Source organism: Petromyzon marinus, chromosome 30, assembly GCF_048934315.1.
Source record: "Petromyzon marinus isolate PM22_M1 ecotype Great Lakes invasive population chromosome 30, UKy_Petmar_22M1.pri1.0, whole genome shotgun sequence".
NCBI lineage: Eukaryota > Metazoa > Chordata > Hyperoartia > Petromyzontiformes > Petromyzontidae > Petromyzon > Petromyzon marinus.
Window position 1 is genome coordinate 2,423,575 of NC_133696.1, and position 17,448 is coordinate 2,441,022.

Genomic DNA, 17,448 nt, shown 5'->3' on the forward strand with positions numbered 1-17,448 from the left:
AGTGCACATGTGCTGCGGGGACAGCAGTGGTTAAAGCGATGCACTCGGTCCCTGGATGCCCGAGTTTGATTCCTGGCCATGGCTTGGATCAGTTGTGAGTGATATCTGAATCTGTGCTTTGTCCCCCCCTCCCCCCCCACTTCGCTGACCTTTACCAACCAATACTGACCAGCGTGGTGAAGAATGGTCATACAAACTCATTTGGATTAACATAGGGACGTACATTTTTGTAATATATATTTTTTCTTACAAATTTAAAAGATGCAAATGACACGCAAGCAAAAAATTGCCACGGAGAGATGCATACTTGGGAAAGACACGGAGAGACAGAAAGAGGAACACGTGGATCGAAGGACGCACTCGGTTGCATTGTTAGGTGAGGGAACTAAACAGACCTGAGCGGGACACACCGTCGCTCGATGCGACGATGACCGATGGGCGAGGCTGGCCACTGAGTGGCAGCCAGGGTCGGGGTCACGCCCGAGAGCGCAGGTCCAGCGGTGGAGATGGAGCAGTGAGACTTATCGCGTTTGGGGAGCGGGGCGGATTGTGGCATTACAGGACCGTGAGGAGTGGCTGAGACATGGGCGAGTGCCCTTCCATCTGGCAGTGGATAGAACGTGGCCGATGTTTATTGTGGTTTTAAATTGTATTTAATGTGTAGGCGTATTTGTTTTCTAAAGGGGGCTTGTAAAACTTGACGCCGGGAAAATATTGATAGGCGATGTGAGGGTGGTTTTAGCTGTGGGTGGAGAGTCGGTGGTGGTGGTGTGGATGCGGTGACAGGGAGGGAGATCAGCGTGGGTAGTGGTGGTATAGATTGGGTTGACGAAGGGTGGGAGCCTGTGGTGGGGCTGCTTGTCGTGGTGTGGTTGGAGGTGACAGGCAGGGAGGGGGTGTTGGTGGCGGTGGCAGGGGGCGCAGGTGGTGTATCTGCTGGTCATCTCAGTCAGCCAACCGATTGCACCTGGGTCTGTCCCGTGACTTCCTACCAGCGGGCATTCAACACTTCACGTGGCCTCAAAGTGCACCTTGCATGGCACAGGCGCCGTGGTGACGTCACCGTCACTTAGTGGCGAATGGCGGTTGTTATTGGTGGTGCGTATGGGGTGACGGAAGGGGGGAGGGTGCTGGCCGTGGTAGTGGTGGTGTGGATGGGGGTGATAGAGGGATTGAGAGTATAGGGGCTGGGAGGGAAGCTTCGTCTGAGATGCAAAAACATGACTTAACTTGAGCGTAAACACGGAGCTCACGGGGCAGCTTTAAAAGCTTGACAGAGTGCATTATTTATACAGGCTCGCCTGTGTTTGTTAAACAATCCCCACTCATACAGGGTGTGGTTTTATGAACTCGCTTTCTTGCCCCAGTTTGCATTCCTTGTGGCTGTGTGCATGTTGTATGAGTGTGTGTGAATGTGCTTTATGTACGCCCCGTACGACGCTGCTGCTACTAGAAACACAAACACATGAGTTCGATTTCCGGCTACGGCTAGTATCGGTGTGGCGAGTGAAACCAGTCTTGGCCCTCCCCCAGGTCGACTCGGCCTTAAATGTGTTCCTTGGATGATGTGTGAATATCAGTACCGGGGGGGGGGTTAGGGGGAGATACAAAGGCGGACGGGTGTGGTGCTTGGATCAGCGCACTCCCTTGCGCACCGTTTTGACCTTTAAAGGCTCTACCCCACGGGGATCTTAATCTTAGTATATGCTACATGGGTAATTGCTAACAATACTCTCCGCAAAAGTCAGTTGAAGGCTATATGGGGGATCTTTGTCTGCACTATATAGGAGAGGGGTAAAAGTGCACCGAGTCGTTGATCGAATCAGTTCGGTACGCTCGCGTAACATTTGCATCGGTTCGTGTTTGAGATTCGATTGCGGTGTTTGTGATTTGTTTTTGGTTGCACACGGCTGGGTAATCTGGTCCCCTGCAGCCACTGGAGGCGCTCAAAATTGCGTCATTCGTTTGTTTGGGGGGGCTAGATTGTTACAGGCCCTGCTGTCAAAAAGTTCGGTAATTTTACATTCCTTATTTCGTGATACATACGCATACCGCAAACACTTGGAGTTCAACCTAGTTATAAGTTAACAACGGTTATCCCACGTATTATTTGGTAAAGTCACGTAGATAGGTTGATGACCGCTTGTGTTGCGATCGAAACGTCGTAGTTTTTTTGTTATTTTTTTATTTTCTTTGAACCTATCTACGTGACTTTACCGAACGACCCAAAGAATATTAATTCCTGCAGTCACGAAAGCTTTAAGTCAAGGTATATCCCACGGTTAGACTGGTTCCCACCATAGGAATGAGGATTTTCCCCTCCAGCCTTAAGGCCATCAACAGAGATGAACAGCACCACCCAAACGCTAGTTTGAATAGAGAGATAGTTATTTTCATCCGTATCTCTGTCGTGTTGAAACTAAACTAACTTATTTATATTTTACCTGGTAAGGCCCACTGAGCTACATAGCTCTTTTTCAGAAGCGAACTGGCCACAAATGATAGCTCAACGAAGTGGCTTATCACGTGGAAGTTTATAGCAGCCAAATACTCTAAATGCACGTTGATTCTAAATGTGGAGTGGAAAACCGGAGGACCCGGAGAAAAATCCACGAGACTACGGGGAGAAAATGGAAACCCCAGATATACAGGTGTCAGTCGGGATCGAACCCACGACCTCCTGTATACCATGTGAAGTAGTAAACATCTATATTCTTAGTTCTTTCGGTAAAGTCACGTTGAAGGGAAACAACGTGACTTTACCGAAAGAACTAAGAATATGAATTACTGCAGGCACGAAAGCTTTAAATAAAAATTTAGTAAACATCTAGTTTACATAGCAAGCCACTTTGCCATTGGCTGATGGCAATATGTAAAGTCGATCTTAACTTGCAAAAAAAATAACACAAACGTGGTTTCAAACTTCATTTGTGCCCTGAAATCTCCGATGGCACACACCTGTAAGCGCTTGTTTATTGAGCACGGAATGCAAATGTCACTTTACACATAAATAAGCGGCGGCCAAATTGTTCTCCCGAATACGTACAAACTTCCAGATTGTTGAAAGAAATTAAAAAAATTCCCCCCCCCCCCCCCTGGAAATTTACGAACAGGCAAACTCGAGTTGCTAATTGCGCTAATGAGGCAGGCGTGCACACCGAGCGGTCGTTCTCGCCCAGCGTGCGCTGGTACACGTTGCTCACACGGGGTCAGCCCCACAAGGAGGACGCTGGGGGGGGGGGCGATGCATTAATTTGCTCGCCACAAATGAACCACAATACCTCGCTGATCACGTCAAGGAGCATGAATCATCATCGCACAAACTCCGGTCATCCTCGCAGCAGCGGCTTTTGGCTAACCGTCGAACAAAGACTGTGGTCACCGCATCGCGCGCTTTCAGATGCGCTTCTTCGGCCGTCTGGAACGCTCTTCCTGGCGATATTGGGAAGCCACTTGAGCTGTGCACTTTTTAATCAGCTAGATTGAGAACTGATTTTTTGCGTTTAGTTTGTTGTCCTTCCCCTGCACCTCAGATTAATGATCAGGGTTGGCTACGTATGGTACAATAGAAGTTCAACATACATACCGAAGGGGGGAATTTTTCCCGGACCTCGCCACACACAGCCCGACTGTAGATGGTGGATCAGGAGGGCCTCCACCCACAGAGTGGTCCCGATGTCTTGTGACCCCCATTTAAAAATTAAGTAACCTTTATATAAAGCAGAAATTAATATGCAAAGGAAACAGCAATGTTAGGAGGGGGTCAATTAATTTCGGGTTACTAGACATCTGGACCACGCTGTCGGTTTCTGCCGAGCACTTACAGGAACCTCTGGCTGCTCCTGAACGGGCACGCTAACAACACCCTCAGCTCGTTCTCTTGGCAGCCACACTGTTTGATTTCGCAATCTATTCAACAGCACCGGGTGTACAAACAAACATTGTTTCGCTGGCTCATTTGACTTGCAAATTGGCTGTCACCGACGAATCGTAGAATAATAAAAAAAAAATTGCTGTTTTGTATACGGGATAACGCCTCGCTAAAAAAAAATACTTTCAGATGGTTGCGATATATTTGCACTCAGGAGGAAGTTGCAGTAGCCGGAGAAAAGGCCATTCATACGAGGGGGATAACGATCAAACATCGGCACAGATTTATACTTTAGTTCCCTTCTTCCTTTTGTACAGGGTATACATTTGGCTGCTGTATCCAACATGCACTTGCGCCGGCGATTATAGGCAAATTGCTATCACAACGCGCACGTGAGCAGTGATTGAGGGAGACAATTTACCACGTCTCTCTGGCAGGGCTGAGTATAGATAATGTTGATTCCCAAAATGTGGAACTAATTTTTGTTGACGGCCGGTGGGCTGAGTCGACCCTAAAGGGCGATTTCAACTCCCAATCTTCCCATTCGGTGTCACTCAGAATTAGCAAAACTACAGGACTGAAGTACACTTTTACACGGCCCTTTGCCGATCCACTGCTGGATGAAGGCCTCCCCAAGCCGTGCGCGTATGAGGGTTTGTTTGATGGTAGTTCACGGTACAAGTCAGCGCGGGTTGAAAAGGAGAAGGCTCGGCCCCCTCGGACCGGTAAGAGATATCACTCGCCACTGATATTAGCCGCCTAGCCAGGAGTGGGACCCGTATCGCCAGGTTCATAGCGCAGGGCGCTGACCACAGCGCCACCGCTCCGCTCCCACACCACGCCACTCGTTCTCAAAAAGCATTTTGTCCTCACCTTCTTGTGTTTATAGCACAGCCTGCGTATGTGGCGCAGACGCCGAAGCCTTTTTTTGTGCAAACAGCGCCGAGCAAATACGTCGCGTTAATATTGTTATTACAGTAGAGCATTTGCATTGAACCTCCCATTGTGTGAAAGCTAATAAAAAATATATTTCCTTTCTTTGAAAGTAAAAAAAAGTCACTGGGTGCACGGCATTCGTCATCATCTAAAGTTCATGTTTGAGATCCGTTTCGCGTGGTCAAGGTCAATGTGAGGAGGAGGGGGGGTATGGGGGGCAGGGTTGTGGGGGCCCCTAGCTGCTTGAGGGTCCAGGCGGCAGGCGGGAGGGGGTCAGGCGCTCTCTGGACGCTGCGATTGTTTGCGTATTGGCGTCAAGTCTGAGGGGCGTGAATACGTTTCTTAACAATGCGGCAAGATATATGGAGATTGATTGTGTTGACTGGAGGTGTGTTTCCTGGGCGCGGGGTGGGCCGGGCGTAAGAGATTTTTTTGTTTGACATTCATTTTGCTGCCGTAAAATGTCGAAGTTTGTTTGTTGTACCGGATGCGTGGATGGAGGTGCGTCGCCGTGGCTGTATGCGAATGCAAAAGGTGTGATGGCGGAGGCGCAGCCCCGCAAGTGCTTGTTGGTCTCCACCGCTGGTCAACGGAAGGGCCCTCGCTAGGAGGCAGCTCCGGAGAAGCTCCCTGCAGGGAATATTTGGCCGCCGCATCCACGTGTTCGCCAGACGTCTCGGAGGAGGTAGGAGCACCCGCGTTTGACCCCGACCCGCGCGCGACACACTCCCGTCGGACAGCCGTTGCGTTGGCCAATTTGCGCTGGCCGAGCTTGAGAAGCTCGTCCGTTGTTTCAACTGCTGCGCCGTGAGATGGACTCGACCTCTGGATTGCAAGTGAACGAGCGTGCTAACCGTTACACCACTGCGCGCCACGTGAGTGCGTTGTTACGTGGCCAACGGAGCTGCCTTCCTCGGCTGAGGTCGGTGGAAACGGTGACATCAGGCAGCGGCTGCGGGGAATTTTTGCTCGATGCGTAATACCGCGATCGTGGGCAGCATCGTGCCAGGGTTTTTGTGCATGCGCCAACAGTAGCGCAGCAAAAGTTATTTTGAGAGACACGCAGACGAACAGTTTGATTGCACGTGAAAAGAGAGAGCAAGACAGAGAGGGAGAGAGAGCGAGATAGTGTAAGTTATAAAGAAAAGGATGGAAAAGATCTCGCCTCTGACCACACGTTTTGGTCGTTATCTGACTCAATGAGTAAGCTTCCACGTTCGCATGAAATTCAACTGATTGCGAAATAAATAAATAAGGTACAAATTAAAAAAATAAAAACAAGATATTTCCCTGAAGTGATAATTTCGGACGAGACGGAAACGTCCTGTAAATCAACGTTTTCATCAATTCCAACGACCTTAAGCAGGAAAAAAAAAATAGTTTCTCAGCGTCGGGGACGTTTTTGAGGTTCGGCGTGACCGTCGGAAGTTGTCGCGACACTTCGTCACACGGGCGACGACCGTGTGCGCATCTCGGCCTATTGCACAACAACGCCGCCAAGTATATAAAACAAACACACACGCAGCTTAATGCACCTTTAATCTAAACGTGCGGCATTTGCTCCAGGGGATAGAGGGTGCGGCTGTTGGGCATTTCGGCCGTGCGTATACAAGTATCCTTGCGCGCGAAACATGCTTGTGCGTTTACGTGCATATAATAATGTAAATGTATCAAGCGCCCTTAAACTATCATTCTCAGGGCGCGTTCTGCTTGTACAGGAACGTGCAGATTTTTTTACCGGGTTAACATTTGTTATGTTTGTGGATGATGCAAATCCGTTAGTGTGCAAATGTGTCATGTTTGTGCATAAACGTGCATATTTGTTACGTGCATGCAAACACAAAAATGTGTTTGCACGATGTTCAAATTCTTCATTTGGAGCAGTGGCACATCGTGTAGCGTCTTGTGTTGTGTCGACGTAAGTTCGGTTCCCAGCCACGGCTAACGTCAGTGGTGGTCCGAGGCCAACTGTTCACTAAACCTGCATGGAGCAGCGTGGTTTGTGGTGAAATATGGTCAAACCCCCCCCCTTCCCCATGATCAAACAACCTCGAAGGCCTTGCCAAGCAAGCACGGTGTGTGTGGGGGGGGAGGCTTTGGGGGCCTTCATCCACCGGTGCAGTGACAAAAGGCTAAACGTTATTAATAATAATATTATTATTGTAACATTGTTCAACATGGAGTGATGTTTGAGAGGCCATGACCTGACCTCGAGAGTGGGTAAATCTGTGTCATAGTTGCGTTTAGTTTGCTCACTAGAGACCCGTATTGACAGACAACAAAATAAGTGAGCTGACAGTATGCCTGCTTCACATGTTTGTCCCTCGACGTGACAAATGAAAGGTTTATTTTTTTGTACACATCCCATCAGCCACCAAAGGCCTTATGGGCATGCATCATTTGGCAGATGGCTGATATACAATGTTTGTTTGAGTCAACGTTATCGTCGTCGTCATACTGCTGTTGATGTCACGAAAGATTAATTTGCTTGTCCGCATCCTTCCAGCGCGCAACTTGACAACCTGGAGTAGCTCGGCTACGGGCGCCGGTGTTCCCGTCGCGATTTCCCGTCCGCACGGCCGTGCTGCTGAGATGGTGCCACCGCGGTGCCGAGAGCCGGTGGAGCAAACGCGCGTGCCGTAGCTCTCTATGGCTGTGACGGCGCGAGCAATGATCCTCGTCTCCATGAGCATGGCAGCGTATTCTTGACACACGCATTAGACGGATAGATGATCTTGTCTTGTGTGTATGTATCCGCAAACCTCCCAATTGGCACGATTGACTCCGTTACGACGCGAGAGAGGTTCAACGCGCAGACGTACCTGTTATTTGTTTTGTTGGAAGCTACATGCCAAGTGGCAGTGAGTGTGGGTTAGACCACCCACCTTGTGGCACGGGAATTTTCGGTAAACCTTTTTGCGGGTTTGTAAACTCGTCCGCCTGGCGTGTAACCATAACGCCTCTCACCCGGCCGCCAGTTAATGGATTGTTTCACTTGTGTTGTCCATCTTGTTTGTTCTGCATCAGTGGCTCCAGTTAGCTTTCACGTAACATTTTGCATGTAGTATTAGTAAAACTTAATTATGATTTGCAGCTCTTTCTCAATCCACTGCTGGATGATGGCCACCCTCCCGGGGGGTGAGTAAGAACTGTCACGACCGACAGCGCGTGGGGGACACACCGTCGGTCATGAGAGTTCTTGAAATCATACTTCACCGTGCTGGTCAGTGCAGCTTGCTTTGGTGGTACTCAAGTCAGCCGAGTTCATCGCGCTTGGTGCTAACCACAGCACCGCCATGGCCTATAACATTTGCATCAATTGTAATGAGTCAATTATTACGGGCACAAATCCATGCTTGTGTTGCGATGGTTGTTATAATTTAAGCGGGGAGTGGTAGTGTAGCGGTTGTTACGCTGCGCTATGAAGCCGGCGACCCGAGTTCGATTCCCATTCACGGCCAACACCAGTGACGATTAACTGAACTGGTCCTGGCCCTCCCCTAGGTCGAGTCCGCCTCAATTGAGTACCTGGTGCGATGCGTAAAAAAGCCATCGCCACTAGGGAGACAAAGGCGGCCGGGCGTGGCACCGGCCACCCACCCGCTCGTGTGCCGTGCCGGCCTTCATAGGTGCTGCTCGCTAACAGCACATGCCCCAGCATTCTATTAGGTTTCGAGCTGCACACAAGCCGCACAGCGCAGATGGAGCGTTCTGTTTCAGGCGTTCCGCTGAGAACCGAGAGACGTTCGAGAGGCCATCACCTTGCAAATTGGAAACAATCTCAGCGGTTAATTCATTGGCTTGCCGTACACGGGGCGGGGGGGGGCGGTTGCCGAGTCACGTTAAGTGGGTGTTACCACTGACTGTTTTTAATTAGGGACTTGCTATCTCCTCTCTTGATGTTTTATTAAGCGCTAATACATGTTCTGGTGAATTAATAAGCGGGTCGGTACTGCATTATGTATGGTCTGTTAATAATTAAAAGTAATGAGTTGCTGCTGATTAACTTTTTCAGCAGACACTCAAGCCACTGGGCTGGTGATGCCAGACCCCACAGTCTCTGACTTTCTGAGTTTTGTTTGCATCGGGTGTCAGGAGGGCGCTACGAACCCGGCGACCCGAGTTCGATTCCTGCTCACGGCCAACACCAGTGACGATTATCTGAACCGGTGTTGGGCCTCCCCTAGGTCGACTCAGCCGCAAATGAGCACTTGGCGTGATGTGTAAATATCGCCACTGGGATGACAGCGGTTGTCGGGCGTGGTGCTGGCCTTAATAGGTGCTACTCGCTCACAGTACTTGCCCCAACAGTATGTTAAGGCTGTAGGGGGGATCTTTGTCTTTGTGTAAGGAGAGCAGTGGCTAGGGTTGCCTCCTCTGAGGTTTATAAAAGACCCAAAACGTACTGTGGAAAGTAGAATCTCTCACAATAGTGGACGAGGGGAGAACTGCTCGTAAATGCATTGCCTTGAGTGGTGTATTATTACGGAAATAACAAAAACTGGTACTTCTAATGCTCCGGAAAGAATTGTCAGATGTGCCAGCACAGTTATCTCAGCCAGAGGAAGATCCTGGAAAAACCAGGGCAGGTGGTGTAGTGGTTTGTGCGCTGCGCTATTCAGGGGGCCACACCTGGGTTCTACTCCCGGCCGTGCCCAACGTTAGCCATCAATGTGTTAGCCATCAATGTGTTAGCCGTGACAAGTGATGTCTAAAGCGGTGCTGGTTCTCCCCGACATCGACACAACCTCACGTGCGTACCTGGTGCAGCGTTTAAACGTCAGCGCTGGGAACACAAAGGCGGCCGGGCACGGTGCTGGCCACATCACACGCCCCCTTGTGCGCCATCCCGGCCTTCTTAGGAACGCGCAGGAAAATGGAGGATCTCCGCCTAAGTGTGTGTGTACACGAGTGTGTGTTTACTTATGCATGCACGCGTACAAGAGGATACACATCACGGTGACGAGATGTTAACTCCCTCGCCTGGTATGCAAGAGGTCGTGGGTTCGATCCCGACCCTGTTAAAATTTTCTCCGGGTCCTCCGGTTCTTTCCTCCACATTTTAGTTTCGTTTAGTGTGTCTGCACGTGTGCGTGACGAACACCGGTGCAAGCGTGTTTCTGCATGCGTGACACATGTTGCTCGCCCAGCCAGCCAGCTTGCACGTGGAGCTATGCGCGTGGGCACAGAGAGTGTGCATGTGCACGCGCGTGTGTTTGCGCAAACGCACGCGCGTAAAACCCAGCAGACTTTGTGTCATCGATCTCCCATTGAGGCCAACGTTGAAAACGAGATGGGTAGTTACAGTACCATGCCGTACTCTACCAGGCCTGGCTCGCCTTTGTCTTCCCAGTGCTCGTGATGATGTATATAGATCCACACAATTGGGTACTCATTTAAGGCTTAGTCAATCTAGGAAAAAGGCCAGGATAAGTTCTGATGACAGTGTCGGTGATGGTTAGACGTGGATGGTTATAGAACATAGATCGCTGGGTTCGTAGTGCAGTGTGCTCATCACTGCTCCACCACTCCCCCCCCCCAAACACACACGCACATCGACTAAGATACCCCATGTAGCCTGCATCGACTGTCGAGGCAACTGCTGTGAGTGAGTGACACCGGTTTCTGCTCTGGCCCATCGACTCATCGCAATGATGCGATGGACACAGCCCCAGCCGAGAAGGCTCACACCCATCCAAAGACCTCACCATGTGATTCCGAGCCGTGAGCGGACATCAAACTCCGCAAACCACAGCGTCACTCCGCTCCCCACGCTGTACATACATATAAAGATAAAGATCCCCCATATAGCCTTAACATACTGTAGGTGGCAAGTGCTGTTAGCGAGCATCTATGAAGGCCGGAATGGCACACGAGGCGGTGGGTGGCCAGCACGACGCCCGGCCGCCTTTGTTTCCCTAATGGCGAAATTCACATGTTGCACCAGTTACTCATTTGCGGCTTAGTCGACCTACGGGAGGCCCAGAACCGGTTCAGATAACAGTCACCGGTGTTGGCCGTGAGTGGGGATCGAACTTGTGTCGCGGGGCTCGTAGTGCAGCAAGTGAACCGCTGCACAGCCTCTCTCCACACACACACGGACACACTCTCTTGTGTGTGTGTGTGTGCGCGTGTGTGTTCGGGTGTTGTGACATGGCCTCCGCAGCGGTAGGGAAGAGCTGAGCCGCTGAACCTGCTCGGAATTTTAAGTGCAGATTTTTGGGGGGGACGGGGATGGATGGAGGGCGAAGAGTTGGGTGGAGACACCGGTGAGCGGTACCGGCGGGTAGGGGGCGGGTGGAGAGGAGATTGCAAAAGTTTTGGGGAGTCGGGAGGGGGGCAGAGAGGAGGGGGACACTCGGCAGAGAGAATTAGAGAACGAGAAGGGGCTCAAGGTGAGGGGGCAGATGGGGTGCGATTGGGCGATTGGGCGAGTGGGGGGGGGATGTCGGGAGGGGAGAGAGACGAGAGGCGAGTGGGGTTTGTGGAGGATGGGAGCAGAGTTGGGGGTGGAGTGTGTGGCCATGGGAGAGGAGGGGGTGGACAGGCGGGAGGGGAGGGCTACGGTAGCCTTGGGCGAGGAATGCACTTGAGACGTTCCCTCCTCCTCCTCCTCTCTTCCCGTTGACCTGAGCCGGTCCCCGGGGCCCTGCCGCCAACCCCCCTTTGAAGCCTCTTCACCTCAAACTCTTTTTTTTCCCCTCCTTCCCAGAATGCCTCTTCATTCACACAGGCGGGCAACAACAAATGCATTGTGTGTTATACTGTATTATGATCTCTGTGCCATTTCACATTCTTTTTACCTTTGTCGTAAACCACGCTGTCGTTTGTATGTGTGCTGCGTCTACATATTTGTGTGTACATGCTTGTGTATATTGCGGCACAATGTGGATTTACAGAGTGTCTCATTGCAGCTCCATCTCAATACGGCTACTTGTATATGTATAGTTTTTGGTATTTTGATAAAATTGTAAAGCTGTTTTTCTCACGCTCGTGAGCTTATTTTTTTTTTAAATTAAGTTCTGAATAACTTTGGCGTGGCTTTTTTTTTTCCTCAAGGAGTTTACGTGATCGTTCAGAAAGTCAAAGGGCCTTTGCTGTTTTGTGACCGGCACTCAAAAGTTATGGATCCCGTCACATGAACTTCATTGTTGTCGTTGGACTTTTTCGCACTGTAAATAGCCAGCCGCGCTAATCGGAGGTGCCGGGGAAGGACACCAAACTAAACACAAGAAGCAGTTAGACAGAAACGAGTTTTCAATTTCACACGTGAGGCTCTTCTCTGTCGGTGTTCTTGAAACCAGCGATGAACATTTCCGTATTTCCATGACGGAACCTTGTTTATCCATAGGACAAACTGTATTTCCTTGCACAGAATTGTTGTTGTTTTTATTGACTCTATATAAAAAAGTCACGGTTTAAATCCGTGACGTTCCGCCGCCATTCGTTTCCTTTGGAGCGTCGAGAGAGAGAGAGACGCGCGCTGTCACGAATGTGGATGGCTGCCGAGTTTATTCTCTCTTTGGTTCAAATGTTTTTTTGCGTGAGATTGTTTTGTGTGTATGTGCGCGCGCGCGTGTGTCTGAGAATCGAGCTCTTGGGAGAGGAAGCAGAGGGCAGTGAGGGTCAGATGCCGGAAAGATGGCCCCAGTAGCCTTGCTCAATTTTGCAACAATTGCACTCTGTCCGATCCTCTAGCCTGCAACCCCCCCCCCCCACTATTCCCTCCACCACCACTCCCTCCTCTGCGAGCCCTTCTGCCCACCACCAGCTGCCTCTTGCGCCCTTTCCCCTTTTCCTCATCCTCTTTTTTGTTGTTGTTGCTGTTGCTTCGTTCAGTCATTTCACTCTGGTGCCCTCTGTCCAGCGGTTGAACTTGAATGGCACGAATTAATGTCTGGAGTGGCATTTTCCGTTGGAAAGCCCTACGACCTAAAAGCCTTTTAAGATGTACAACTTTTTTATTTTTGAACTCCCTCCTATCCTCCACGCAATGTTTTCAAGCGATGCTCCGTGTAAACTCGCCTTACCGTATTGAGGACAATGCAGGCGCGAGCCGCCGTTTTCTTGACAGATTTATGCGTCGTCTATTTTTATTTGGCGTTCGTGCCCTGGGTGGCGGCTAAAATCGGCAAAAGGTGAAAAGGAATCGTCGTGCGCTCGCGTTCTCTGAAAACGTGATATGAGAACCGGCATGAAGGTCACGATTGAGAAAGCGTGCACCCTTGAAATACGAATAACGTAGGCGATTGCACACAAAAAAAGTTGAGAATTACTTTGGGTGGCTTCAGCAGAATGTTGATCTAAAGGTCGGTGGATATATGTGTGTTCTTAAGAAATGCGGTTACCCTGTCAGCAGCCTCCAGCGCAAGGAGAGAATCCGACTTCCTAGTGTGTGTGTGTGTGACACCTTTGTTTCACGTATGAATTTAATCGTGATCGATGGTATGTTTGTTTTAAACTAGGGATGATGGGGAGGGGGTGCCGGTGCTTTAATGTACACAGATGGTGAAAATATCATCGGTATTCCTTAATTTAAGGCTTTACTTTGTTGTGTCAACACCACAGAAACACACGGGGTGAGTGAGGGCGGGCGGGGGGGGGGGGCTGTGTTCTAGCCCTGCGTGGACAAACGTGACCAGTGGGGGGGGGGGGAGGGTTAACAAAATAAATAAATAAATCCCTCTTTGTTGCACGCGCGGTCCGCCAGAGGCCAAGGAAATGTGACCACCTATTTTTTAATGACACACAATACGGTTGTTTGCGACTAAAAACTCGCCTTGCCCAGTCGTCGCGGCGCGCCAGCGACAAACAAACACAACAAACACGACTCCCGCGCTCTCTTCGAACCGTTCCGGGGAGCGTCCAGTCGCTCCAGTCGGCAGCTCTGGCGCAAACTCTCCAACTGACGTTGCAGCCACCCTTTGAAAATCCACGGTAAGCAACGATTTGCTCCTGTTTAATCTTGTTGGTTGCTCGTGAAAAGATATCAAAATGGACTCAGCATCAGCCCCTTTTTGTTCTGGCTGCGCACAGTTGCATCTACGCCACAAGCACGCGCCACGCACGCACGCACGGGAGACGGCGCCGTATATTTGTGGATTCATTCAAATGTGGTGGTTTGTGCAGAAGTGTGTGTGTGTGTGTGAGCCGTGAGGGGACGGGAGCCGCGTGACCTCTCCGGGGACAAGATTCTGTTTCCCGTTTCTGCGCTTCACAAGATATGCCCGTCAACGTGGCTCCAGTCGGCGTTCTCTCCGCGCGCGTGCCGTCGTCCTGGATCTGTTTGCCGAATGTTTTTCGCTTTCTGGAAGGGTGCAGCGGCGAGTCTGCTTCGGATCACGCCAGCCGCGCGCGGTCAGCGTTCGCGGGTAGCCAAAGCCAAGTGAAAGTTGTCTCTGCGCTCGCAACGAGCAACTGGGCAACTGAGCAACTGGGGCTCGCTGTCCTCCCTCCCCGCGCGCAAACCTCCGATCGCTGCGGTTGGCTACGTGCGGTGCGAAAGAAGTTCAACATACGTATACAGACATGGATCTCTATTAATGGCCCGGAGCCAGTGCTCGAAATTCCACATTCCTGTGGTGGTGCCAGTTTTTTGCCATCGGACAATCGTCATTGATGCTAACGAAGCGTTGGTACGAAACTGTGCGTGGATGGGTGATAAGATCAGGCGTGTTCACTTGAGGGTGCTGTATACAGTTTTTTTTTTCAAGATAATTGATATGATGTACGAATGATTAGTTATTCGTTTATTTTCTATCACCGTGTGCAGTCGGAGATTCGGTGAATCTCAAACTCATCTGATTTGATGTGGGTGTTGGTGGGTGACGAATCTAGGAAGCATCGTTAGCGTGACCTTGTTTATAATATGGGAGGGGTGGGGAGGGGCATGACACAGTCAATGTTCAGCAACTTTGAACAAATGTTAAACTCTAAACTGATTGTTACATTGCAGCATCGTGAGAGGTGGCAATGGCTTAGGGAGGCCTTCACCCAGCAGTGGATTGAACTTGACTGATGACGATGAAACAGAATTAGTAATAATGCATTCTGCTTTTTTCTGTTTTGCATTCTGCTCTGGCTCTCACCCGCTGTGTATAGGAGGACAAGCTGCAATGCTTACCCGCTTTATTGTACATTAAGAATATAGAAGGGGGGAGTGAGGGGGGCTAAGCCCTCCTCCAGCCCCCGGGGCTGGACCAAGGAGTGGCTGATGCTTGACACTGCGGCCGCCCGCTGTCTCTTGTCCCCAGGTACCGGTTGCCATGATGACCCCGCAGGTCTTCAGTGTGCAGCAGATACAGCAGCTCCTGCAGCAGCAGCAGCAGCAGCAACAGCAGAGCCTGACAATGCCCCAACAGCTGCAGGCCGCACTTCACAAGCAACAGCAGCAGGCCATCGCGCTGCAACAGGTGGGCTCAGTGCGGAACGCTTGATTTCCTCTTGCCTGGGACGTTCGACCCAATTCCGTTTTGGATGTATCTTGAACTTATTATGCACCATACGTAGCCAACTGTGCTAATTGGAGGTAATGAGTGTTTGGAATGTGCTAGAAGACCAGAGCACCCGGAGAAAAGCTGCGTGTACAATGAGAAAGCACTCACAATCCTGCAGAGAAATGCCAACATCCTACTTGCCGTACTGTCTCATACAGGCACCCGAATGCTCCTTCAGGTGTGTCTGTGTGTCTTTGTTGGCATGATCCAGACTGCCAAAGTAGCTAGATCACACTTGGCTGTAAGCAGCTCATTACGATAAGCCACAGTTTCAAAGATAAACGTTTACGAAAGGATGCACGTGGAATATTTACCTGGTCGATGGTCGTAACCACAGAATTTGTGAAAAGGTCGGATGTGTGAGCGTGTCTTGAAAACCAATGTTACACTACCGTGCACAAATAGGACCTCCGATTAGCACGGTTGGCTACGTACGGTGCGAAAGAAGTTCAACATGCATACGTACACAGGACACTGGACAGAAAATTAAGCTAACACTCTGCTCTGAGCATCGGGTAAAATGCGTGACTGTGCTTCACAAGCGAGCCGATCCTCGAGAGATCAGGAACACGTGGTCGTTTGTTAAAAAGGTCAGATCCGTGAACGTCTGTAGAACATGACAGCTACAACCGAGCCCAAATAGTGCACTGGGTGTGTGGGCGGTTAATTGATCGCGACAGTCGTGTATACGACGTCATGCTGCAGTTGACGAGGCCATTGGCGGGATTTGTCTTGAACGGCCTTTGGGGCCTTTGACGGAAAAAAATAAAAACCCATGCAGGATTTCATTTTTTTTTTATCGTTGCTGTTGTTGTTGGAAAACGACGCGAGATGCCGAATGAGTTTCTGTCATGGACAGCTTCACTCGTTCGCAATTTCCCTTTGATGGGACTCTCCGCCCGCTGTCTCCACGGACAACGTCAGCGTGGCATGTTCCCGAGCCGCCTTAATAAAGGCCAGCGTTATGGAAAGGGAAGGCGGTTTAAATATATATTTGCATGTGCCATCGCTTCCCTCTCGTATGCGCTGTTATTTATTTTCATGGCAATTTAAAGGAAATTCGAAAACGTTCAAAGTTGTCCTATGGAATGGGAGCAGTGGGGGGGGGAAGAGTAATTTGAAGAAAGAATGGCAAATTAACTGGAAAGATTGTGAAATATTAAGCGACATTTAAAGCAATTATGATGTGCTCAGTGAACGTAATTGGGACACATGTTGATGTAAAATCGTATCCATAGCAATGGAGAGAGTGTTTGAGCAAAGTATCCTTTAAAGTTTGCCTTCCCTTACAGTTTCACACCGATGGCCCATTTTACGAGTTACTTTTTCCACACGGTTGAAATTGATGAATAGGGTCGACCAAAAGCGATGCATCGTAGGCATGTACGGATGCGTCAGTTGCATTGGGTGACATCTGTTTCAACGTCCGCGTGGCATGCATTAGATCGTGCGTACACAAACCGATTATTCAGGATTAATGCACTTTGGCTGCCAATGTTACCTTAAGGCTAATGTTCCTTAAGGCTAATGTTGAAGCTCGTGGGTCAAATGGGAAAGACAAAAACTAAAATATTGATTCTAAAATGGAATGTAAACTGGGACCATCAAACTATTAAGAAATAGATTTCTCTACCGATAAAATATAATCGGTCTAATTTCTTGACCGCTTTGGAAACTTGGGCAGCCGTTTGGCCATTGGCCTCTGGCTATCTGGCTGCCTCCCTTCTAGCTCGTCCGTGGTTTCTGCTGTAACGAGCCGGGCAAGCTGAATGGGCGGTCGGGGGGGGTGGCCCTCTCTCATCAGTAACCTTTCTGATGAACCGACAAAACATGACGAATTCTCGCCTCTGCTCCTACGTGTGTGCCGTTTGACGGGAGGTCGATGAACTTCATCGACATCATCACCAGCAGCAGCAGCAGCCACGTGACGCTGGCTGTGGCTTATAGGGGGTTTTGTCACCTTTGGGAGAAGGGGGAGAAGGGGTGGTTGGCCACTATTTGTAAAGGGGCCAAAGTAACGGATTACACAAAAAGGAGTTGATTACATTGCAGCCGATTGCTTGAACATAATCCCGCAGAATTGTTGCGGCTCCGATGGCTCTACAACCCCCAAGTTATGACGATGTGAATCGGCGCCCTGCACAG

General features: G+C 50.0%; 1 protein-coding gene across 5 annotated transcripts in view; it reads left to right on the forward strand.

Moving 5' to 3' along the window:
- The window catches only part of LOC116947448 (forkhead box protein P1-like), a 208,724-nt gene that overhangs the window by 135,480 nt on the left and 55,796 nt on the right, over positions 1–17,448 (forward strand). For all 5 annotated transcript variants that reach the window (XM_032963201.2, XM_032963198.2, XM_032963202.2 and 2 more), the window contains one exon: positions 15,061–15,219. In XM_032963201.2, coding sequence (XP_032819092.1) covers positions 15,061–15,219 — 159 coding nt within the window. The remainder of the gene's footprint in view (positions 1–15,060; positions 15,220–17,448) is intronic.